We start from the raw sequence: 26,512 nt of genomic DNA, 5'->3' as shown, positions 1-26,512 counted from the left end.
CAGACTCGCGCGCTCGCTAGATCAACGGTTTTCCCTTGGAACCAGGAGCGAGGCGGTGTCAGTCATTCGCCCCGGACGGTCTTCGGTGGTTCGACCCGCTCCGTCCTGTCCCTTTGTCCAGCTCTTAGCAGCGCTTCCCTTCCCCACTCACAAGGCCCGTGATTCCGAACAGCCCAAACAACAAGCCGCTACCCAGAACCACTCCGCCGGGATCAGGCTTGGCTCGGCTCCACTACACTCACCCGATAGGTTCTGTTTTTGCCCCGCGTCCTTCTTGAGTTCTTCCTTCGCTTCATAAAAGCCCAGTGTCTCAGCTAAATGGACGCCGCGATCAAAACCCCGTCCATCACATTCACGGTTATCTCCACTTTCCGGCACCGCCGCCATCTTCTGACGGGAGGAGGAGACAAAAACACAAACACCGCCGTCATGTGACTGTCTGGAGCAGGGGCGAGCGCGCATGTGCGGACATTCTGGCCCCGCCCCATGAAACTGAATCCCAGGAAAGGAAGATGCAGGAGCAGAGATGATCAGGTTTGTTAGGGTTATGTACTCCTTATCCTTAACTACAGTGGTTGATCATTAAAAAGGATCCATTCAAATGGTTAGGTCATTTTCCTCCTGAAATTCCCTTTCTATTTAATAGTTGTGTGTGAGTGATTTTATACGTAATGATGTGGAGAAGCGGTGTTGAATTGGGGTGGACAAAGTTGAAAATCACACAACACCAAGTCATAGCCCAACAGGTTTATTTGAAAGTATAAGCTTTCGGAGCGCTGTTCCTTCGTCAAGTAGTTGTTAAACAATAACCTGCTGTTAATGTGATTTTTGTCTTTACACGTAAGTGAGTCGAATGGAAGTTTCTCCACTGCAGGCACCGCAGAGAAACGTATTATCAATTCAAAATCGATCATTGATATTTAAATTTAATTTATTTTAGGTAGGAAACTTACCTTACTGGAGTATTTACTTCAAAAACAAAAACAGAAATTGCTGAAAAACTCTGCAGGTCTGGCAGCATCTACGGACAGAAGAGAGTCACTGGACCCGAAATGTGAACTCTGCTTCTCTCCACAGATGTTAACAGACCTGCTGAGTTTTGAACTATTTCTGTTCTTGTTTCTGATTTCCAGTATCCAGAGTTTTTGGGTTTTTTTTTGAATATTTGTTTCTCGTACAGTCTAACAGCTTGTAAACAAACCCTTCGATCCAACGAGATTCCATGCCGAACATAATCCCAAACTAAACGAGTCCCACCTGCATGCTGCTACCCAATCGTATTTTCAATCATTAGCCTGCATTCGAACTCTAGCCAAAGCAGCTATGTTCTCTTCACACAATCCTACCCAAGACTACATGTAACTGTTGGAGATAATCATTGGTTTATTTATTTATTCTTATTTATTCATGCGATGAATAAAAAAATCCACATTTATAACATTTGATTTAATCAGATGTTAGTGGACAAAAATGTGAATAAATAAATGCCCCAATCTAAAGAGACACCATTCATTTACTTGAAAAAAAATTGAAGCCTTTCAAGTAAACTTTACTTGGCATTCTCAAGGATTATGATGCACTCCAGTTCTGTCTACGGACTCAGAAGGCTTGGAGTGCACTAACAGACACGGTGCATCCTCTCCAAGGAGGACCAGGTACCCAAGGCCTAGGAGCCATCCTATGAGATCTTCCAATATGTTTGCTCAATACTTACTGTAGCAAAATATCAAAAAACCCAAGATGTGTAATCAGAATCGTTACACTGAAGGCACAGAACATTTTTGAAACAAAGCCAATTGAAAGTGAATGAGGGTTCCCTGCACTCAGTTCAGCGACCAGTCCTGTCCACGTACCATGTGTGTGGCTCCCAGTGAAGTAATATGTTGATTGTAAAATTCTCATCCTTTTTTTAAATCTATCCATTGTCTTGACTCTTCTCCACCATGCCCCCACCACCACCACCAATATTTGTAAACTCTTCAAGCTCTGTAATCCTCTGGCTTATGCATGCTCATCTAATTCTAATCACTTCCGTATTTCCTTATTCTAATTTGTTCACCTTAACTTCACATGCCTATGCCTGAAGCTCCAGAGTCCAACCCTACAGTGCTTTGTTTCTCTAACTCATATCTTCCGAAGAGGCCTCTTAAAATTAATGGTAGTATCTTGTACTCTTATGTGGAAGGTAGGGACTTTTTCACCTCTGACTTCATTAAGCTTGTGGCAGGAAGGTCCATTCTGTCACCAATGAGGCCCTTAAGTAGGAGCAGGTCTGTCAACATCTGTGGAGAGAAGTAGAGTTAACATTTTGGGTCCAGTGACTCTCTTGTCTTCTGTCCATAGATGCTGCCAGACCTGCAGAGTGTTTCAGCAATTTCTGTTTTTATTTCTGAAGTAAATACTCCAATAAGGTAAGTTTTCTACCTAAAATAATTCAAATTTAAATAGCACCTAATGGACAAAATAATGTTTAATAACTGGCTCATAAAGTTTGTTGATATAGTTTGCTATCCAGCTGTGAACACAAATTAAACTGTTGCTATTAGCAGTATGATTGTGCAGAATGAATAGTTACAATTTCAACTAAATGATCCTTGACCCCTTACTTAGAAGTTGTAATACTTGAACATCTAACCCAATCAGCCCTTATCTTTTTTCATCTATCTTTCAAGCAAATAGTTCCCATCACATTTACCTAATAAGGTCTCAAATCTCTCCAACTCCTTTTCATTCATGCACTGATCCACACAAGTCTTGAATATTGCTATAGTTTCTGCCATGATCACTACCATGAAAATAAGTTCCAACACTTAATTCATAATTCTAAAGAAGTTTCCCCATATCTCCTTTTAATTTAGTCTTGCATCTATGGCCCCCTAACCTAATGGAAATTGTCTGCCTCTATGTGATTTGTTTTATTCTATAATTTAAAACATTATATTGCCACACAGCCTGCAGTTTTGTAACAAAAGAAAAATAGTCTCAATTTTCAAAATGTTTTTCATATTCCTATTTTCTCAAACTAGATAATATCCTAGAACCTTGTAATGGTTTTCTCTTTCTTCCCCTCACCTTTTGTGAACTGTCTCACAGATGCTATCTTTCATACTTCTTCTTAGTGTTTTATTTTGAAAAGGTGCATCAGCCACTTTTATACAAATGAAAATTTAAGGGAACTTGCACAAAGCAAATCCAGTTGTAGGTCCTTCCATTGTCTTGTTTCCTCAGAATATTTGAATTCTCACAACTTTAGGCTTCCTATCGGAAAGATGTTGTGAAACTTGCAAAGGTTCAGAAAAGATTTACAAGGATGTTGCCAGGGTTGGAGGATTTGAACTAGAGGGAGAGGTTGAGTAGGCTTCAGTGCTTTCCCTGGAGCATTGGAGACTGAGCGGTGACCTTATAGAGGTTTATAAAATCATGAGGGGCATGAATAGGATAAATAGACAAAAGTTTTTTCCCTGGAGTGGGTGAGTCCAGAACTAGAGGGTATAGGTTTAGGGTGAGAAAGGAAAGATATAAAAGAGACCTAAGTGGCAACTTTTTTTCCTCAGAGGGTGGTATGTGTATGGAATAAACTTCCAGAGGAAGTAGTGGAGGCTAGTACAATTGCAACATTTAAAAGGCATCTGGATGGGTATATAAATAAGAAGGGTTTGGAGGGATATGGGCCAGGTGCTGGCAGGTGGGACTAGATTGGGTTGGAATATTTGGTCAGCATGGACAGGTTGGACTACAGGGTCTGTTTCCATGCTCTACATCTCTATGACTCCATGACATATTGTGTTATCCAAGAAAGGCAAATTACTGCAGATACTGAAAATCTGAAACAAACACAGAGATGCTGAAGAAACTTAGGTCAAGCAACATCTGTAGAAAGAGAAAAGGAGTTAATATTTTGGTTCTGGTATGGCTGTTTCAGAATTTCAGGGTTTGTGTTGTCCAAGGTTTGGTCAAGTTGTAAATGTTTCTCATTGTAGTTGGTGCTGAATTCAGGGCTTGTCTGGCTTTCTAGCCAAAGCAAATGAACAACACACAATAAACTGAATATAGGAATTCTATGTGACTCCTGAAACCTATCTTTACATGATTCTTCTGTTCATTATAACACACATTAGTCACCTTCACAAAAATATTACGCTATAATTATACAGTTGTGAAAGCAACAAAACTGAAAGCGTGCTGATTATTGGAATTGAGGGCCAGAGTATTTTACATATGTGGAAACACGTTAAGCAATAAAAATAATTCAACAAAAAAAAATCACTTTTTTTTACCTTAAATATGAGAGGATACTCTATCCTTTACTATACTAAATGGTTAGACCTTGAAATTACAACTAATAAATTAAAAAGAAAACTTTGGTATTTGTGATGGGCATTAAATGGGGCAGAGCCTCATTTTGCTAGGATTCAATCCAATTTATGTTGACTCTTGACATTTTGACATGGGAAGTCATGACATGATGTATACAAAACCCAACCATTACTTGGGAGAGATGGTCAGTGCCATACACAATCAATTACCTAGCATAAAGGGGCAGAAAACAGGTGTCAGCATTGTTTAAGGATGCTTGCTGGTCTCTCTTTTTTTCATCATCTACACAATGGGTGTTGCTTCAAACAGTACTGTGATGTGATACCCAGATGCAGTCCCCTCAGTTTGAGATATGTTTGGTGTTGGCTTCTGCTCTTCTATAGAATTTCATGAAAGCATATTTATTGAATCAACACTAGTATTAATACTTTTGGTGAATTTCAATGATGTTCTAAAACCACCACAACACTGCAATAGCCATTTAAAAACAAGAATATCCTATATTCATGTTATTGTTTTCAAAATATTCCATAGCAGTTCTGTACAGACACCAACAGGTGATTCATATTTTTAACAAGCCATCTCAGCCATTCAAATTATCCAGATCCGTTTAGAATATCTGACCTTGCAATAGTCATCATTATTTAACACAGATCAACACTTATAACAAGATGAAATGTGCTGACATTATGACACCACCTGGTATCTTCTTGGAGCCTGTCCACCATCTACAAGTGGCCCAATACTGCTGGGAATAGCACAGCAGAAATTAAGACCCACTATTCGATGAGCCATTTCATCACAAATGATTAAGTTAATCTTGAGATGCTTAATGTCTGACTGGGCCAACTACCTAAGATAGAATAGTTAAAAATCACACAACAGGTTATAGTCCAACAGGTTTATTTGAAAGCACTAGCTTTCAGAGCACTGCTCCTTCATCAGATGCTTGTGGAGTATAAGATCCTAAGACACAAAATTTATAATCCTAAGACAAAAAGTTTACAGTGTGATGTAATTGAAATTATATTTTGAAAAAGACCTGGATTGTTTGTTAAGTCTCTCATCTTTTAGAATGAGCATGTTGGTTTCAGTTCTTTCATATGTAAGTCTAAATGTTCTGAGACTTACATATGAAAACTGAAACCAACATGCTCAATCGAAAAGATGAGAGACTTAACAAACAATCCAGGTCTTTTTCAATATATAATTTCAGTTACATCATACTGTAATCTTTTGCTATAAAATCTGTTTTACGATCTTATACTCCATAGCCACCTGATGAAGACGCAGTGCTCTGAAAGCTAGTGCTTTCAAATAAACTTGTTGGACTATAAACTGTTGTTGTGATTTTTAACACTGTACAGCCCAGTCCAACACTGGCATCTCCAAATCATGACTACCATCGACATCACTAACTGCCGGCTTAAAGTGGAGAGGATCTCCAAGAAGATCGCACATATCGACACAGACATCAAGTTTCTACAGAAATGCAGGAAAGCAGGAAAGATCCCAAAAGGATTACGAATCACGAACCCGCTCAAGTTGACTTACAACACAGACTACGCAGAGAAACCTTACCACCGTAGCTTTCACAGATTCCTCAATCATCTCATGCACCAACTCTACAGCAGGTGTCACAACCTGGAAATTAAGATGGAGTCCATACTCTCAACCTGCACTCAGGATACAGTGGTACAGTTACAGGATATTGCCAAACAGACAAAGCAACAAAACTACACCATGTACATGCACACCAAGAACAAGAAACTGGAGAAACTTGGCATCACCACCAGCAGTAGCCAAACCCATCCTGGCACCACAGTGGAAAACGTTATCACCGCAGGGAGGTTGGTTGTCAATTTATCGGACCACACCCTTCAACCAGAAGAGATTTAAGTTCTTAGCAGGGGTCTCAATTTCTGCCCACCACCAAAATGGACCCCATAGTTCTTGCAGCAGACATGGAGGAATTCATCAGATGAATGAGACTCCGGGAATTCTTTCAAGGTGCCAGCAGTGATCCCAGTGAGCCCACTGAGGAACCGGAATAGTCATCATAGGGATTCGTAGAGGAATGACCAAAGAAAGAGTAAACTTGGACCCCACCGGAGGGCCGCTGCCCTGGGCTTGACATGTATGTTCAAACCATCAGGAAATCTATAAATGCCAGATTCATCAGCTGCACCCACAAGGTACTGCAGAACATCACCCAATCACAATGCAATGCCATCCATGCTCTCAAAAACAATCACAATATTGTCATCAAACCAACAGATAAAGGAGGAGCCATCGTCATTCAGAATAGAACAGATTACTGCAAGGGAGTGTACCGACAACTGAACAATCAGGAACATTACAGGCAACTACCGGCTGCTCCAACCAAAGAGCCCACCCATGAACTAAATACTTTGATCAGGACTTTGGATCCAATCCTTCAGAGTTCCCTATGCGCTCTCATCCAACATACTTCTCGCATAGGTGACTTCTACTGCCTTCTGAAGATACACAAAGCCAACACACCAGGACATCCCATCTTATCAGGCAATGGGACCCTGTGTGAGAACCCCTCTGGCGATATCGAAGGCACCTTGAAACCCATTGTACAGGGGACCCCTAGCTTCTGTGGCAACACTACAGATTTCTTACAGAAATTCAGCGCCCACAGACCAGTTGAATCTGGAGCATTCCTCATCACAATGGATGTTACAATACTCTACACCAGCATCCCCTACAATGACAGCATCGCGGCAACGGCCTCAGTACTCAACATCAACAACTGCCGATCTCCGAGAACCCCCCTACAACTCATCCACTTCATCCTGGACCACAACATTTTCACTTTTGACAACCAGTTCTTCATCCAGACACACTGAACAGCAAATTTACACTCCAATATGCCAACATTTTCATGCACAGGTTTGAACAAGACTCCCTACGCAGGACCTCCAACCAACACTATACACTAGGTACGTTGACGGCATTTTCTTCCTCTGGACCCATGGCAAGAAGTCACTGAAACAACTACACAGTGATATCAATAAGTTTCATCCCACAATCAAACTTACCATGGACTACTTTCTCATTCTTGGACACATGCATCTCCATCAAGGATGGATGCCTCAGCACCTCACTCTACCCTAAACCCACAGATAACCCCATGATGCTACACTTGTCCAGCTTCCACCCAAAACATATTAAAACAGCCATCCCTTATGGACAAGCTCTAAAGCATACACAGGATCTGTTCAGATGAGGAACATGATGGGCACCTGGAAGTACTCAAGAATACCCTCATAAGAATGGGGTACCATGCTCAATTCATTGACCGCCAGTTCTGACATGCCACAGTGAGAAACCGTAATGACCGCCTCAGAGGACAGACATGAGCTACAACCGACAGGCTACCCTTCGTTGTCCAGTACTCCCCAGGAACACATTATCAATGAGGATGAGCACCTCGCCAAGCCCATCCTCACACCTCCACTTCTCGCTTTTAACCAATCACCAAACCTCAAACAGATCATTGTTCGTAGCAAACTGCCCGGCTTTCATGACAGCACCATACAACCTTGTCACAGCGGATGCTGCAAGACATGTCAGTGTCGACATGGATAACACCATTACACATGGGACACCTCCCAATGTATGTGGCAAGTACTCATGCAATTCAGCCAACGTTGTCTATCTCAGACACTGCAGGCAAGGATGCCCTGAGGCATGGTACATTGGCAAGATCAAGCGGAGGCTACGGCAATGGATGAATGGACATCCATTCCCTCCCAGTCGGCGAACACTTCAGCGGACCAGGACATTCGACCTTGAACCGGTGGGTGACCGTCCTCCAAGGCGGACTTCGGGACAGGTAACAACGCAAAGTGGCTGAATAGAGGCTGATTGCCAAGTTCAGTATCGTGGGGATGGCCTCAACCGGGACCTTGGGTTCATGTCACACAAAAGGTGACTCCACTACACACAGACACACACTCCCACCCCCCCCACACACGCACTCTCTCACACACGCACTCTCTCACACACGCACTCTCTCCCGCACTCTCTCCCACACACTCACACTCTCTCACTCACACACACTCTCACACACACACGCTCACACGCGCTCCCACACACACACACTCTCTCTCGCTCTCTCTTTCTCTCACTCACACACACTTTCACACACACACTCACTCTCGCACTCACGATCACACACACACATGCTCACACGCACACGCTCACACACACACACTCACCCACACACACACACGCTCTCGCTCGCTCTCTCTTGCTCGCTCTCTCTCTCACACACACTCTCACACACTCTCATACACACACTTATACACACTCACACTCTCACACACTCACACACACACGCTCTCTCTCTCTCTCTCACACACACATGCTCCCACACACACACACTCGCGCTCGCTCTCTCACATTCTCACACATACACACACACACACACACACACACACACACACACACACGCTGTCTCGCTCTCACTCACACATACTCTCACACACACACACTCTCCCCCCCCTCTCTCTCACACTCACATACGCTCCCACACACACTCTCGCGCGCTCTCTCTCTCTCTCTCGTACTCACACACTCTCTCACACACGCTCAAACATACACACACACACGCTCACACACGTTCACACACTCCCACACACACACACACACACACACTGTCTCGCTCTCGCTCACTCTCTCACTCACACATACTCTCACACTCTCTCTCACACACACTCACATGCTCCCATACGCGCGCGCGCACACACACACGCTCCCACACACAGACTCTCGCTCGCTCTCTCTCACTCACATACACACTCTCACACACATTCTCACACACACATGCTCAAACATACACACACACGCACTCTCACACGCTCTCGCTCTCGCTCTCTTGCTCTGTTTCTCTCTCTCTCTCTCTCACACACACTCTCTCATGTGCACACACGCACACACATGCTCCCACACACACTCCCACGCTCCTACACACGCATCTATACACACAGACACACCTACAGGCAAACCTACACAGACATGTACACACACTCCTATGCATGCGCACACACACACACACACACACACACACACACACACCTACAGACCCATCTACGCATACACACACACACTTACACACACACACACACACTTACACACACACACACCTTCACACACACACCTTCACACACACACCTACACACTTTCTACACACACTCCTACGCACACTCCTACGCACACGCACTCCTACGCACACTCCTACGCACTTGCTACACACACGCACTCCTACACACACGCACCCCTACACACACACACTCCTACACACACTTTCTACACACGCACGCTCCTACACACGCGCTCCTACACACGCGCTCCTACACACACGCTCCTACACACGCTCTCCTACCCCCACACCTACACACCTACACACACACACACAGCTACAGACACACCTACACACACACACACCTACACACACACTCCTACGCACACTCCTACACACTTTCTACACACACGCACTCCTACACACGCACTCCTACACACGCACTCCTACACACGCACTCCTACACACGCACTCCTACACACGCACTCCTACACACGCACTCCTACACACGCACTCCTACACGCACTCACACCTACACACACTCACACCTACACGCACTCACACCTACACACACGCTCTCCTACCCACACACTCTCCTACACACACACTCTCCTACACACACACTCTCCTACACACACACACACACCTACACACACACCTATACACACACACTCCTAAGCACACCCCCACACACGCACACCCCTACACACTCACAGCTACAGACACACCTACCCACGCACGCTCCTACACGCACGCTCCTACACGCACGCTCCTACACGCACGCTCTCCTACCCACACACACTCCTACACACCCACACACACATTCCCGCACACACACACTCCTACACACGCACACTCCCCCCCGCGCACTCACCCGCGCACTCCCCCATGCACACATTCCTACAGACACACACACTCCTACACACACACACATTCCTACACACACACACACACACTCCTACACACACACACTCCTACACCTACACACACACGCACACACACATTCCTACACACACATTCCTACACACACATTCCTACACACACACTCCTACACACACACTCCTACACACACACTCCTACACACACACACTCACACTCCTACACACACACACTCACACTCCTACACACACACATACACACACACACACACTCCTACACACACACACACTCCTACACACACACACACTCCTACACACACACACACTCCTACACCCACACACACACTCCTACACCCACACACACATTCCTACACACACACACACGCTCCTACACACACACACACACCTACAGACACATGCACGCTCCGACACGCACGCTCCGACACGCACGCTCCTACAGACACACACCTACACACTCACATCTACAGACACGCACTCCTACACACGCACTCCTACACACGCACTCCTACACACGCACTCCTACACACGCACTCCTACACACGCACTCCTACACACGCACTCCTACACACGCACTCCTACACACGCACTCCTACACACGCACTCCTACACACGCACTCCTACACACGCACTCCTACACGTGCACGCTCCTACACGTGCACGCTCCTACACACTCCTACACACTCCTACAAACTCCTACAGACACATGCACACACTCCTATGCACACACTCCTACAGGCAAACAAACACCTACAGGCGCATCTACACACACACCTACAGAAACACGCACACACTCCTACAGATACACACACACTCCTACACACACACACACACACACACACACACACTCCTACACACACATCTACAGACACACCCACACACACACTCCTACACATACACACACCCACACACACATTCCTACACACACTCCTGTACGCACTCCTACACGCGTTCCTACACATACGCATTCCTACACGTACACTCCTACACACACACACCCCTACACGCACGCTCCTACACACTCATACAAACTCCTACAGACACAGTTACACACACACGCACGCACAGACACATGCACACACTTGCAGACACACCTACACACACACGCACTCCGACGCACGCACTCCGACGCACGCACACACACTCCTACGCGCACACACTCCTATGCACACATCTACACACAGACACGCACACGCACACATCTACACACACTCCTACACACACACCTACAGACACACATTCCTACACACACACACACCCACACACACATTCCTATAAGCACTCCTACACACATTTCTACACATACACTCCTACACGCACTTACACGCTCCTATACACCCCCACACATTTCCACTCACACTCCTACACGCACACACTCCTACATGCACACTCCTACACGCATGCTCCTACACACTCCTACAAACTCCTACACACACACTTACACACACATGCACACACTTACAGACACACCTACACACACACACACACACTCTTCTACACACACCAGATTTAATCAATGAGCAATAAAACAAAACCAAATTTATCCTGTAACATGTGGCACAATCATATTACTAATAAATAGTAAACTGCATCCCTTTTTAATGCAAATTTACATTAATTCACACATAGGACAAATGCGACAAAGGGGTTTTGCAGGATTTCCGTGGGTGAGAAATGTAGGCAAAAAGGCTCAAAGCCTATGAATCAGAGGATAAACTACATAGAGGAAATGAGATGACTTTCTCCCAAATTAATTTTAGTTTTCACAAAAATCGGTTAGCCCTAGTTCTTGGCTTGAGTTAACATATTTTTTCGAAGTGTAGTGGTAGAAAAGCACAGCCAGTCAGGCAGCATCTGAGGAGCAGGAGAGTCGACATTTCGAGTATAAGCTCTTCACCATTCATGATGAAGAGCTTATGCTCGAAACATTGACCCTCCTGTTCCTCAGATGTTGCCTGACTGGCTGTGCTTTTCTAGCACCACACTCTTCGACTCTGATCTCCAACAATTGCAGTCCTCACTTTCTCCTAGTTAACTTTTTTTTTGCAGAGTCTTTGAGTATTACTTCTTTGTACTTGCACAGATTGAGAGAGACTTTTTGAAAGTCTGAGTCCCACCTCAGCTCTATGACAGAACGGCACCTACAACCTATCTACATCTGTTGCTGAATAGTTGCTGGATCTCTCAAAAGTGTCAAATCCAGTTAATCAAAACAAACCCTACACAGTTCCAGTTTTCCTTTAAGTTGTAAACATGGCTAATATTCCAAAGCAGTGAAAGATAGTGCAAGGATTGGTAACTTCGCCGTTGGTTGGGTCTAGCGCTGGCAGTGGCAAAGTAGTGTGAAAGGGCATCACGGCAATATTGACAAGGTGGGACCAGTAGCGACATATGCAACTCTTACATTGGTGGGTCCAGCGCAGGTGGCAGTGACGTGGTGGTGGAGGAGTATTGGCTCAGCAGCGAAATATGGCACCTAAGAGTGGTGATTTCAATGTTGGTTGGGTCTGGTGTAGACAGTGGCAAGGCAGTGAAGGAAGGATGGCAGCACAGGCATCATTGATGATATGCTGGCTCAGGATTAATGGAGTCTCTTTAATATATATCACTTTTTTTTTCTTATTCTTAAAGCTATTCAAAATGGTGCTGGTTTGTGGTGACAGTGGAAAAGTTTTTCACTATATTTTTCTAATCTAATTTAAATTTTGCTGTTCTTTTTCACTGTAAAATACACAACAATAAAATCATTCATTCATTTATTGTACACAGTGGATTCAATATGCACCAGGTGTAAATACCTTACAGCAACTTACAAAGACTTCTTCAGGTACACCTTCCAAATCCATGATCTCTACCATCTAGAAGGAAAAGGTCAGTACTTTCAGCTGACAATTTCCCTTCAAGCCATACGCCACCCTGACTTGGAATTATATTGCTGTTCCTTCACTGTCACTGAGATAAAATTCCAGAACTGCTTTCCAAACAACGCTGTTGGTATTTGCAAGGATTGTGACTATTCTTATGCCAATTCTTTTCACCAATATACTGTTATCACAGAACAACAAACTCAGAATAACAATAGCATTGAATAGGAGGAAGCTATTCTGTTCCAATTGTTTGCTATTTCCATTTTGCAAATCTTTCAGATATTTATCCATTTTCTTTGGAAAACTGCAAAAGAATCTTCCTCCACTACGTTCTCAGGCAATACGTTCTAAATTCCAGTGCAGTAAAAAGTTCTCCCTTCTTTAATCACTGTCTCTTTTGTCAATCATCTTAAGTTGGTGTCCTCTTGGTCTTAAATCTTATGTCACTGGAAATATTCCAGCCCACTCATGACTTTGTACACCTCTAAATGCACCAAATTAGTTCCATTACTAAAGTTTTTCATTCCTTAGAACTGGTTCTATAAAATCTTTCTGTATTCTCTCCAATGCCTTCACAATCCTCTGAAAGGGTGGTGCCTAGAATTGGACTGTAACACATGAATTGTTACGGGGGTTCAGACTTGGCCCAGAAGTTGAGGGGAGGAAATGGGGTGGCTGTGTGTGGGATGGGATTCAGGGAGCTTTATTAGTGTAACATCACAGGAGTTACACTAGGATTTTTCCATCCAATATTTCCCACATTACTATTCAGAAAAACAGGTGAGGTCTGTACAAAATGTTCGATTCAATCCGTTTCAGAGACTTTCACAAAGAGATCATCCAAACTTCCCAGGTAATTCCTGTGGACTCAATGTATTGGGACTTCTAAGGGGTCCTGACACCTAGCTATAGTCATACACAAGTTTTCAACTATCCAGAGACAAAGATTTAACCCAAAAGTGTCCAAGGCCTACTTTAATCCACTCTGAAAATTTAGAGCGATAACCTGTTATGCTCACCAACCAATTAACCTGGTCCTATGATATCGGTCTTGATTTTGTTTTTGTTGAATTGTCATCACAGTCTCTCTCTTTCTCTCTACTTTATTCCCTATTGTGCTCACGAGCCTCTCAATGTTCTCACAGTGAATTGTTCTTTTTATTCACTTTTCATGCTGGATTTTTCCTTTTCACAGTTATCTCTCACTCTCTGTTTGTTCCTGTTTTTTCCTTGGACCTATTATTGTTTTCACAATCCTCTCTCTCCCTCTTTACAGTGCTCTATCTCTGCAATGCTTGTGGACCTCCCACAATTTTCACAGTGTGATCCTATACCTCTCATTGTCCTTAAATATAAAGAAAAGTGAGTTATATTAAACGCCTTCTAAAAATTACTAAAAATGATATAAACTGGTCATCTTCAATTGATGGTTTTGCCACATCCATTAAACAATTAATGTGGCAAGATCCTTTGCTTCTAGCATTATTAGATGAACTTCACTTGCATTCATAGAAAATCATTTATTAATAAGCCTATATTTAGGTGATTGGTGTATAATTTCACCAATATTTTCAAAAATTGAAATAGTTTAAGCTGTTTTACAATGCTCATAACACTTGAGTTTTTCTGAATCTTCCTGCAAGTTGCAATTGTGAGGCATTGTTGGAAACAATGAGATCTCCAGGGAAGCACGGGTTGATTGAAGTGATAATCAACAATCCTGGACAGTTGCAAATCCAAAAAAAATCAACTTGTACATTCTGATCAATTTTAGGTGCTTTGCTTTTCACAATTCAGATACTTTCCTCTTTAAAAAAAAGTGTAATGTTTTTACTTCCAACTGATTAATAGAAAACCATGATCAATCTACTATTACAATAATAATGTTAGCATGGAGAAAACCCGATACCTCCTAAACATTCTGCCTATTCCATCAATCTTATATGGACTATTGCAATAACAACTCAAGGAGAAGTTCATGTCTCGCAATTTCAGGGCCAAACAAAAGAAAGGAGCCTTTAAATTAGAGTCAAATTCAAGTCTAGCTTTTAGATAAACAGAATTTGTTCCTGGGGTAAAGAAAACTAAATGTTAATGCCCAGCATGTTTATCATTGAAAGCAAGCAACTGAGTTATAGGGTTTTTTGAGATTAAAATAAATTTCAATTTCAATTTTATTTATCCAAAACTTTGAATTTAAATGCACTTTTAAAGTAATGTAACATTTCAAGGCACTTCACTGGAGCATTTTAAAAGAAACTATGATACTAAGCCACATAAGGAGTCATTAGGTCAAATGTCCAAAATCTTCATCAAAGACTTGTGTTTTAAGCTGAATTTTAAAGGAGATAAGTGAGGTAGAAAGGAGTTGAAAGGAAATCTCAAAGCTTGGGATGACGTTAACTGAAACCCAATGACCAATAGTGGAGCAATTATGATGGGGGATGTACAAACTGCCAGAATTAGAGGAGCACAGGTATTTGAGAAAATTGTGAAGTTGAAGGAGATGAGGTAAAAATGGAGTCATTCTGCAGAGTTTTGTAAATACAAACCATTTGAGGATAACTTGGATCAAACGTACACTAATCACTTCTGTAAAGACACAAAATCTTTGGACAATAACAGTTCCAGGTTTGCTACTGAGAGATGAAAGTCAAGTGTGATGCTGGGAAAGCACAGCAGGCCAGGCAGCACCCGAGGAGCAGGAGAATCAACGTTTCTGGCATAAGCCTTTCATCAGGAATAATGCTTGTGGGCCGGGGCTGAGAGATAATTGGGGATGGGGGTGGAATATGAGGCATTCTTCCTCCAAATGTCAGTTGGTAACAGTTTGGTGGTGGAAGAGGCCCAGGATCCTGCACTAACACAGGATAAATGCGGATTTCACAGGTTCCTCATTTCCCTTCTCCCCACAGCCCCCCCCCCCCCTTCCCCACAGTATCCCAGTCCCAAGTCTCCAACTCAGCACCGCCCTTGACCTGTCTATCACTACCCTCTCTGACCTATCACCTTCTCCCTCATCTTCACCCGCCTATCGCTTTCTCAGCTACCTTCCGCCCAACCCCACCCCAGCTCTCATTTATCTCATAGCCCCTGCCCACAAGCTTCAATCCTGATGAAGGGCTTATGCCAGAAACACCGATTCTCCTGCTCCTCGGATGCTGCCTGACCTGCTGTGCTTTCCAAGCAACACACACTCTCAACTTAGATCTCCAGCATCAGCAGTCCTCACTTTCTCATACTGGAGAAACGAACCTCACATTTATGCATAATTTTAATAATCAAACAAAATGGGCTGAACTCTACCAAGAATTAGTTAAGTGTTAATTCTGGGAGTTTCTTGGTAGGTTTCTCTCCCTAATCTCTTGCAAATTACCTCACACAAATCTGTGCTGTTCACTTCATTATGTATGCAACACGCCTTTATTGTGGTGCTCTCACACTATCATTACAGCATTTACCAGTGCCACTGCCAGTATTTTCAGGATTTCTGTTCCCAACTCCATACTTAAAGCCCAACAGTTCATGAGAACAATCACAGCCATCTACAAGTAGCCCCTCACAGTAAACGTAGTGTGAATGAAACAAATAAAAAACAGCTTCTGAGGGCATATAGGTGGCACGATTAACTCTTAATAGGAAGAAGAAGCCCATGTTCATGAAAGTATTGCTAGTTTACAAAATCACATGAACTGTCATTGTAACTGCAGCTAAATAATCAAGTTATATGGCTATCTGTTCTTAAGCGCACACTATGTTAGAATCCTTTCTAAAGGTGTTCTTTTTCTCCAACTTGCAGCACAGCATAACATCTTTGCTGCTGTTCAATGTGACAGCGTAATATGTCAGAAATTGTTCAAACAGTTGAAAACATTAGCTTTCATTAAAAAGAGCAAAAGCAAAGAAACATCAATAAATAAAACTGGGTTTGCTTCTAGGAACAAACAGGGTCTGCCTGCCTTTCAAACACAACAAATTTATAATCAGTAAATGATCACTTCACTCAACTCATATCTATTGGAACAAAAACAGAAAGTGCTGGAAAAACTCAGCAGGTCTGGTAGCATCTGAAGAGAACAGTTTTGATGAAGCATCCCTGGACTTGAAATGTTAATTCTGTTTTTTACTTTACAGATGCTACCAGACCTGTTGAGTTTCTCCAGCACTTTCTGCTTTTCTTTCAGATTTCAAGGGACGGTGGCATGGTGGCTCAGTGGTTAGCACTGCTGCCTCACAGCACCAGGGACCCGGGTTCGATTCCTGCCTTGGGCAACTGTCTGTGTAGAGTTTGCACGTTTTCCCCGTGTGCAGGTCAGGTGAATTGGCTGTGCTAAGTGTTCAGGGTTAATGTAAGGGAATAGGTCTGGATGGGTTACTATTTGGAGGGTCAGTGAGGACTTGTTGGGCCAAAGGGCCTGTTTCCAGACTGTAGGTTATCTAATTTCCAAGATCTGCTAGATTTTTTTATTCACGTCCATTGAAAGTGAGAATTAAAATTAAGTCTTATCTAGCTTGTTGCACTCAATCTGACAAAAGCGATGTTCTATCTACTCAATATCCTCGTTTTCCTCCTCAGAAGACTCTCCCAGCTTTTCAGTGTCCACAACACCACTTTGCCTGCTCTTATTGTGCAGATCAGAGCGTGCAAGAATTACATGATGCGCTCTGTCTGATCTAGATTGCAAGGTCTATCCACCCAATCAATCCATGCATCAGAACATCATCTCTAGGAGTTTGTCACCTGTTCCATGATGGCCCTTTTGGAGAATAGGCTGAATTTGTCTATGCTTGGCCTCTGTCCAGAGTTATGTAATTGAGTCATCTGCCTTGGTTGCAGATGATACCCCCTCAGCTCCTAGGAACCATCTTTAAGGCAGCCAGTCCCTGAAATGAAGCAGGCACATAGTAGTTATTTAGGACATAGTCATCATGCTGACTCTCAGGGTATTTGGCACAGACTTTGAAGATGTGATAGCAGTGATAACAGATGAATTTTACATTGATGGAATGGAATTTTTTGCCATTGAAGTCAGCTGCATTGTGATATGCACTCTCAATGTGACACAGTACTTTATATAGCAGCCTGCACATGATGGAAGTCAGTTATGCTGGCAAAGCTTGTCCACGTTACAGCACTGATCTCATTGCAGGGAAAGCAGATGAAATGGTGTGATCTATCACAAATCGCATCAGTAATAGCCTTGATACATTTCAAAGAGTCATATTCATACAGCATAAAACAGGACTTACGGTCCACCATGTCTATGCCAATCAACAAACACCAACCTACAGTAATCCTGTTTATTATCATGGAATCATACAGCATTGAAACAGACCCTTTGGTCCAACTTGTCCACACCAAACTAAACTAGTCCCACTTGCTTGCATTTGACCTTTATCCCTCCAAATTTTTCCCATTCATGTATCTATCCAAATGTCTTTTAAAAAGAGTCATAGAGTCATAAACATGGAACAGACCCTTCGATCCAACCAGTCTATGCTAGACATAATCCCAAACTATACTAGTTCCACCTGTCTGTTCCTGGCCCGTATCCCTCTAAACCTTTCCTATTTATGTATCTATCCAAATGTCTTGTAATTGTATCCACATCCACTACTTTCTCAGGAAGTTCATTCCACACAAAAATCACTCTCTGTGTAAAAAAGTTGCCCCTCATGTCCTTTTCAAATCTTTGTCCTCGCATCTTAAAAATATGAACTCCTCCACCTTAGGGAAAAGACCTTTGCTATTCACCTTACCTATGCCTCGAATGATTTTATAAACTTCTGTAAGATCATCCCTAAACCACTTACGTTCCAGTGAAAAAGTCCCAGCCTATCCAGTCTATCAAACCCTGTATTCCCAGCAACATCCTGGTGAATCTTTTCTGACCCCTCGCCAATTTAATAATATTCTTCCTTTAGCAGGGAAGCCAGAAGTGGACACAGTCCTCCAGAAGAGGCTTCCCCAACATCCTCAACATGATGTCCCAACTCCTGTACTCAAACGTCTGAGCAATGAAGGCAAGCATGCTAAACGCCTTCTTAACCATTCTGTCTCCCTGTGTTGCACACTTCAAAGATTTATGCACCTGAACCCCTAGGTCCATCTGTTCTACAACTTTACACAGGGCCCTATCATTAATGTGTAATTCCTGCCCTTGCTTGTTTTACCAAAATGCAATAACTTGCATTTATCTAAATTAAAATCCACCCGACACTCTTCAGCCCATTGACACAATTGATCAAGATCTCTTTGTAATCTTAAATAACCTTCTTCACTCCCCACTGTGCCACCAATTTCGGTGTCATCATCAAAATTACTAACCATACCTCCTATATTTTCATCCACGTCATTTATATAAATTACAAACAAAAGTAGACCCAGTAACAATCCCTGTGTAACACTGCTACTTACAGGCCTCCAGTCTGAGAAACAGCCCTCTGTCATACCAATTTTGTATCTAATTGACAAGCTCATCCTGAATCCCCTGTGATCTAACTTTACTAATTAGTTTACCCTGTGGAATATTATCAAAAGCTTTACAAAAGTCCATGTGAAAAACGTCTATCGCTCTGCCCTCATCAATCATTTACCTGCACTTGGTCCATAGCCAGTAGCATCCAAGCTCCTCAGCTCAGGACTCATACAACTGTCTGCTGCTTCTTTTCTTTCCCTTCCCCCCCCCCCCCTTTTTTCTAATAATTTAATTTTTTTTTTAAAGAAAGAAAACTTTCCTAGGGGCAGCTGAGGGCTGCAGCAGAGTGGGCAGGAGGCATGGAGCAGAGTTGAGCGCCTGAGGACCAGAGCAGAGTGAGGACAGTTGTTGGCTGGGGACCGATGTGAGTGGTCAGTGGCTTGCAAATCCGGTCAGACACATGTAGACGCCCCTTGCGCTGATCTCCAGCAATGAAATGTTTATCTGTAATCTTTTAATCTGACTGCAATGTTTATCCTTTCAACTTTATTTCTTATTTTGTAACTGATACTATGAATCACTGTAAGGTAATGTAACCTTTTCTTCTTCATTTCTCTATTTGTATCTAAGATTTGTACCTAGGCACTTTGTACCTAAGATGGCGCTGTGAGAAGCGACATTGTAAACTATTCAAAGTACTTTTTATTTGGTTACATGTGACAATAAACCTAGTTCTAATTCTAGTCTACTATGCACTGACATTTAACTGCTAATTCAGATGTTTCTTAAGTGTTGCAAGATTACCTGATTACCTGCCTCCACCACCCTCTCAGGCAGCATGTTCCATTTTTCTACCTTTTGGGTGGTAAAATATTATCTCCGATATCCTCTAAACCACTTAAACTTTATGCACTCTGGTCTTAGGCATATCTGCCATGTGGAAAAGATCTACACTGTCCATTCTTATAATTTGTATTCCTCACTCAGATTCCCCTCAGCCTCCTTTAATCAAAGGAAAACAAACCCAGCCTATCCAGTCTCCTCTTATAACTAAGACCCTCTATCTTAGTCAACATCCTGGTAAATCTCCAATACACACTCTCCAATGTAATCACATCCTTCAATTAGTGTGATGACGAGGACTTCGCAAATGTATGTTTCTATTTATATGTCGAGGATTGAAAGATCCCACACAGTCCCCAGTGCATCTTTTGGAAGTATTCAATTACATTAAAGTTTAGCAATTACCTTAACAGCCATTGGGATACATTACCACCCACTCCTGCAGTTCACAGGTACCAGTACAGCAGATGACATTGTTGTGTGACGGTATCTTAATATAGCATTTTTAAAAAAAATTATGCGTTAAACATTACAGTCCTTCTTAGTACTAAGTCTAAAAATGAAAAAATAAAGCTAAAAGTTCAACCATTGCAGTCTTTGTGGTTCACCAAGCTGGGATCATACTTGCTACACGGGCTCGATCTCCTCCACTTTGGCATGCTTTCCCCTTCACTGGCTTGATCTCGCTCCCGTCATCACTGCAGATGTCGGTGGAACCTCTATTGCCATGCTGGGTTCATTCCTGGAATCTCAGACTGCTAACTATCCAATCCAGGACTTCAGCTGCTGCCACACACTGGACCACCAAAGCCCCTATCCAGGTGTCATCCATGCCAGGCCTTGACTTTGCCTTCAGTCCATGCACCAGGCCTTGGCCTCACCTTCGGTCTGTGCAACAAGCCTCGATCTCGCCTTTGGTCAGCATGCCTGGCATAGGGAACTCTGTAAGAATCCGGGTCAGACTCCGAACTGCAACCTCGCACTGGTCATCTAGCCAACTGCCAATTTCAATAAGCTCATTACAGCCACTGCCACTCTCCAGAAAGTAAGTCAGTAGAAAATCAAACTAAATAAAAATACTACTAATTTTAGAAACTTCTGTGTAGTTGAATCTACATATATTAATAAACAGGGTCCTATTCTTTGCAAATAGAAAGAACATGTACCTACACAACACCTGTTGCAACTCCTCAAACTAAGTGTTAGCCATTCTCTAGTTTATTTCTCAAGGCAATGCCTACTAGAAGCCTTAGAAATACAGTGATGTGGCAGGAAATAAATGCAATCAAGTAGGAATATCAGAAATATGATTAGCCCCAGAAGATGATACTGAAGGCGGCATTAAGGGCAATCAATTTTTTGATAATTTACAGCAGGCAGGCAAAATGGTCTAATAGCATTGTCACCAGGGAAGTTGAAGAAATCTGATCACATGGAAAGTTGAAAGTTAACAAAATTAATTAAGGACATCTAATTAAAATAGTTAAAGAAAAGCATTGTCCACAGTCAAAGTGTTTACAATACATCAGGTCAAATCAATATGCTCCATAAAAACAGAGAAAAGATTGCAAATTGAAAAGTTATTTAACAGGTGAATTCAAATCAACCAAATACCAACTGAGAATGCTCAGTTGGTTCAGAGCAGAAATTACTAATTTAAATATATGATTGCTTCATGGCTTTATGTTATAGAAGACATATTTGCAATTTATTTTCATTTCTCACTTGGTTAAGACCAAGTGATATATATTGCTTCAACTAAATTAAAATGATGCGGATGCTGGAGATGGTCAAAGAGATGTACAGCATGGAAACAGACCCTTCAGTCCAACCTGTCCATGCCAACCAGATGTCCCAACCCAATCTAGTCCCACCTGCCAGCACCCGGCCCATATCCCTCCAAACCCTTCCTATTCATATACCCATCCAAATGCCTCTTAAATATTGCAATTGTACCAGCCTCCACCACTTACTCTGGCAGCTCATTCCATACATGTACCACTCTGTGTGAAAAAATTGCCCTGTAGGTCTCTTTTATATCTTTCCCCTCTCACCCTAAACCTATATCCTCTAGTTCTGGACTCCCCAACCCCAGGGAAAAGACTTTGTCTATTTACCCTATCCATGTCCCTCATAATTTTGTAAACCTCTATAAACTGAAAATGTGTTGCTGGTTAAAGCACAGCAGGTTAGGCAGCATCTCCGGAATAGGGAATTCGACGTTTCGAGCATAACCTCTATAAGGTCAACCCTCAGCCTCCGAAACTCCAGAGAAAACAGCCACAGCCTGTTCAGCCTCTCCCTGTAGCTCAAATCCTCCAACCTTGGCAACATCCTTGTAAATCTTTTCTGAACCCTTTCAAGTTTCACAACTTCTTTCCGATAGGAAGGAGACCAGCGCGCAATATTCCAACAGTGGCCTAACCAATGTCCTGTACAGCTGCAACATGACCTCCCAACTCCTGTAGTCAATACTCTGACCAATAAAGGAAAGCATACCAAACACCTCCTTCACTATCTATCTACCTACGATTCCACTTTCAAGAAGCTATGAACCTGCACTTCAAGGTCTCTTTGTTCAGCAACATTACATAGGACCTTACCATCTGAAATGAAAAAGCAAGAAGTGCTGAAGAAACTCTGTAGGTCTAGCAACCTCTGTCAAGAAAGAAACAGAGTTAACATTGCAATGACTCTGTTTAGGAACACTTATTATTTTATTATCTATTGTTTTGATTTTTTAAAAATAAGAAAACCACTGTATTTCACTCTAGTTGATGGCTCTATGGCATGTCCATTCATTATAATTTGCACAACTAATGTACCCTGCCTGTTTTGTTTGATTGATTGACTTGAATTAATATTCATAAATTACTTTATATGTTAAATATCTTTTGCTACTAAACTTCTCAGTTGCTAAGTGACAAAGTCTTCTGTAATCATGTCTAGCAGTTTAGAACATGTTTTTCCTTTAAAGTTATATATTACCTCAGACAAGTATTGTAACTTATAACTAATAATAAGGCAATTAATTGCTTGTTAGTTTAAAACCTGGTTACAAAACCATATTTTTAATCCTTAATGAAAGAAGGAATGGTTTCGGTCATTTAAATGAGTAATTATTGACAGCAGGTGGTTTTCTTTGACATGGAGATTGAAATTTATAATATATAAATTGATAATATTATAATTTGTTCCCCAGGGAATCGCTTACATTTTGGCATCACATTCTTCTTGATGTTAGTTTGAAGACACCACAGATAATCCAAGCTCTCCAGTGAAATTAACTGTGTTATTTCAATGAAACTCACAACCTATATAATGCCGTGAAGGAGATGATCTTAGTCTTTGCAAGATAAGGAATTAGATATGAAGCTAATTAATAACATTTCTCCAGCTTAGATACCTTAGTTGCAGAGATAGTAACTATAAAACCAGCACACTCTAAATCAGAGCTCAAAGAGAGGTTAATATAAAATTTAGTATAGGCGAAACCTAATTCAAGCACTATTTAAAATAAATAAACTGTTAATTATTTATGCATTGTTTTCTATGTATCATAGAGGATTGTGCTGCAATGTCTCTTCAAGCAAAACATCTGTAGGCACCTGTAGGGAGCTCAGTATCAGTGATGGAAAATCAGCAGGTTCCTTGTTTATCCTGTGGAGTTTGTTATTTTAATTATTGTTCACTATAATTACACAGCAAAATAAACTTCTAATCATATTTCAAAGCTGTAAATTGATGAAGACTATTTGGATTATGGCATGATAACTGCTGATATTTAATCTTTTACTGTTAATATTGAATGTTCCTAGATTTTGTCATCTGGGTTTACTGCAGAATACATTCTTTGATCAGAATTGAAAATCTTAAAAGCCTGTCAGGCACCCACAGCACAGGATAATCCATTATTACAACCTCATAAATTAATTTCCTTTTACTGCACCTTGAAGTCCAAATATTTGTGGTTCCTCCCCAACCACAATTTTTGTTTGTATTAATAAATCTGTAAAAAGCTGGAATGGCCTGCATATAATTCTCCACTATTGCCTCAACTAAAGTACACTGTACATTTATTTTAATTTATCAAGCTGGAGCTCGAGAAACAGGCCTCAGTAACAAACTTAGAGTCACACCAGTGATTGGTTTCACAAAATTCAAACCTATTAAACACATACCCACTTAGCAAATAAACTTTCTGGATCACTCACTGTAAGAATCTGTTGATTTTATGTGACAAGGAACGTCATCAAAACACTGTCAATTAACTGTCTATTGATGAACTAGATTGTGGTGTGCAGAAGGCAATTTCAAAGTTTGCAGATGACACACAATTTGGAAGAATGTGAACTGTGAGGAAGACGGTATCACCTCCAAAAGACACACAAGTTGGTGGAGTGGACAGATAAGTGGCATATGAGTTTCAATGTGTGATGCATTTTGGTAGAAAGAACATTGGAAGACAATATTAAAAAGGGGTTAGAACTCTAAGCAAGGGTTGTGCAGTAGCAGAGGAATCTGAGTGCATATGTGCACAGATCATTGAAGGTGACCGAACCTGTTGAGAGAACAGTGAACGAAGCATACAGTATTCTCTGTTTTATCAACAAGGGCATAAAGTAGAAGGGCAAAGACGTAATGCTGTACTTGTATTAAGACACTTGTCAGACCTCAGCTGGAGGATTTTGTGTATAGTATGTGTGTCACTTGACAGGAAAGATGCAAATGCATTGGACAGAGTGCAGATAGATTTACTAGAATGGTTCCAGGTATAAGAAACTTTAGTCATGAGGAAGATTGAAGAAGTTGGGATTTGAAGGCAAAGCAGAGCTTCGGTAGATGTTTTCAAAATCATGAGTGAGTGGGCATCCCCACTGATACTTCAAACACTTGCTCAACTTCACTACCCAAAATTAAGTCCAGGATTATACCCCCATTTGTAGGACCTTCTACGTACTGGCTTAAAAAGCTTTTCTGGAGGGATCCAAGATGGCAGCGATCTAACAGGTCTTGTAGATCTAACAGACTTCTCTTTGCAGTCAACGCCATAACTCGAGCAAAGTGGTGCTTTTACATTCTCCATCTAAATTAGTTTGGAGAAAATCGATGGTTTAATATTAGTAGAATTGCTATATACATTTTTTCCAGTAAGGGAAGATGACCAGAGGCAAAGCACCGAACAAATGGCAACATACAGAATGTTCCTCTGCAGCATCGGACAAGCCTGTGGCTGCAACTTTGACCTCTGCTGAAATCCTGATAGACTCACCCGCTCAACAAGGCTTGGCTGCAGATTTCGTGAAGTTCCAGAAGAAGATCAAAGCATCGATTGAAGAGAATTGCACCAGGCTGGAAGTGATCTCAGCCATGCTACAGAAGCATGAGCAGGAGCTGGAGAGTTGCTGGAAGCAAGTGGAGGAGGTCAAGTGGTGGACCGCGACATGAGAGACCATGGTCGTGTCCTCAGTGGGACAGATCCAGGCCCTGTACTGCGAAGAAAGAACATCCTGGTGGTGGGTTGCTGGAGCGGAAGGTAGGCAAGCAGCCAACCAGTTTTTTTTAAAGGATGGCTGCTGCGATTTCTGGGCTGGGAGGCCAAGGCAGGCCAGATGCATATCGATAAAGCTCATCGGGTGGCAATGCACAGGCCCAGTTTGCTACAGGGCAATATCAATGCATTCCTTCCTAAGACTCACCCAGTCCTAATGCGATTCCAGTCCAATAGGGACAAACGAAAGGTATTGGAAGCTTCCAATTCACTGGGGAAGGATCCACAGGCCCTGATTTACAAAGAATCCAAGATTATACTTTCTCAGCACTTTTCTGCAGCCATGATCCACAAGAGGAAATCCTTTGATGAGGTGAAGGAGAGACTGAGGGATCTGGATATTCAATGTTCCATAATGTACCCAGCAGTGCATCATTTTAACCATGAAGGGTCTGTGCATGTACTTGATTCATCAGAAAAAGCAAAGAGCTTTCTGGACACTTTGAAATAGACCAGATGATCCAAAGAACAAGGGCAATAATGGTTCTCTTTTCTTTTCCCTTCTT

General features: G+C 42.2%; 1 protein-coding gene and 1 long non-coding RNA gene across 2 annotated transcripts in view; one reads left to right on the top strand and one right to left on the bottom strand.

Moving 5' to 3' along the window:
- Positions 1–396, bottom strand: part of LOC132815969 (transmembrane anterior posterior transformation protein 1-like) — a 109,867-nt gene extending 109,471 nt beyond the window's left edge. Inside the window, exon 1 of the mRNA XM_060825356.1 lies at positions 243–396. Within this exon, the coding sequence (XP_060681339.1) occupies positions 243–387 (145 nt within the window). The 5' untranslated portion in view covers positions 388–396. The remainder of the gene's footprint in view (positions 1–242) is intronic.
- LOC132815978 (uncharacterized) lies at positions 238–20,177 on the top strand. Its single transcript, XR_009644728.1, has 3 exons — positions 238–534; positions 2,344–2,411; positions 19,919–20,177. It is a non-coding gene; the product is annotated as an uncharacterized LOC132815978 (long non-coding RNA).
- The last annotated feature ends 6,335 nt before the right edge of the window (positions 20,178–26,512 follow it).

Source organism: Hemiscyllium ocellatum, chromosome 1 (assembly GCF_020745735.1).
Source record: "Hemiscyllium ocellatum isolate sHemOce1 chromosome 1, sHemOce1.pat.X.cur, whole genome shotgun sequence".
Lineage (NCBI taxonomy): Eukaryota > Metazoa > Chordata > Chondrichthyes > Orectolobiformes > Hemiscylliidae > Hemiscyllium > Hemiscyllium ocellatum.
This window is presented reverse-complemented; position numbering and strand designations above follow the sequence as displayed.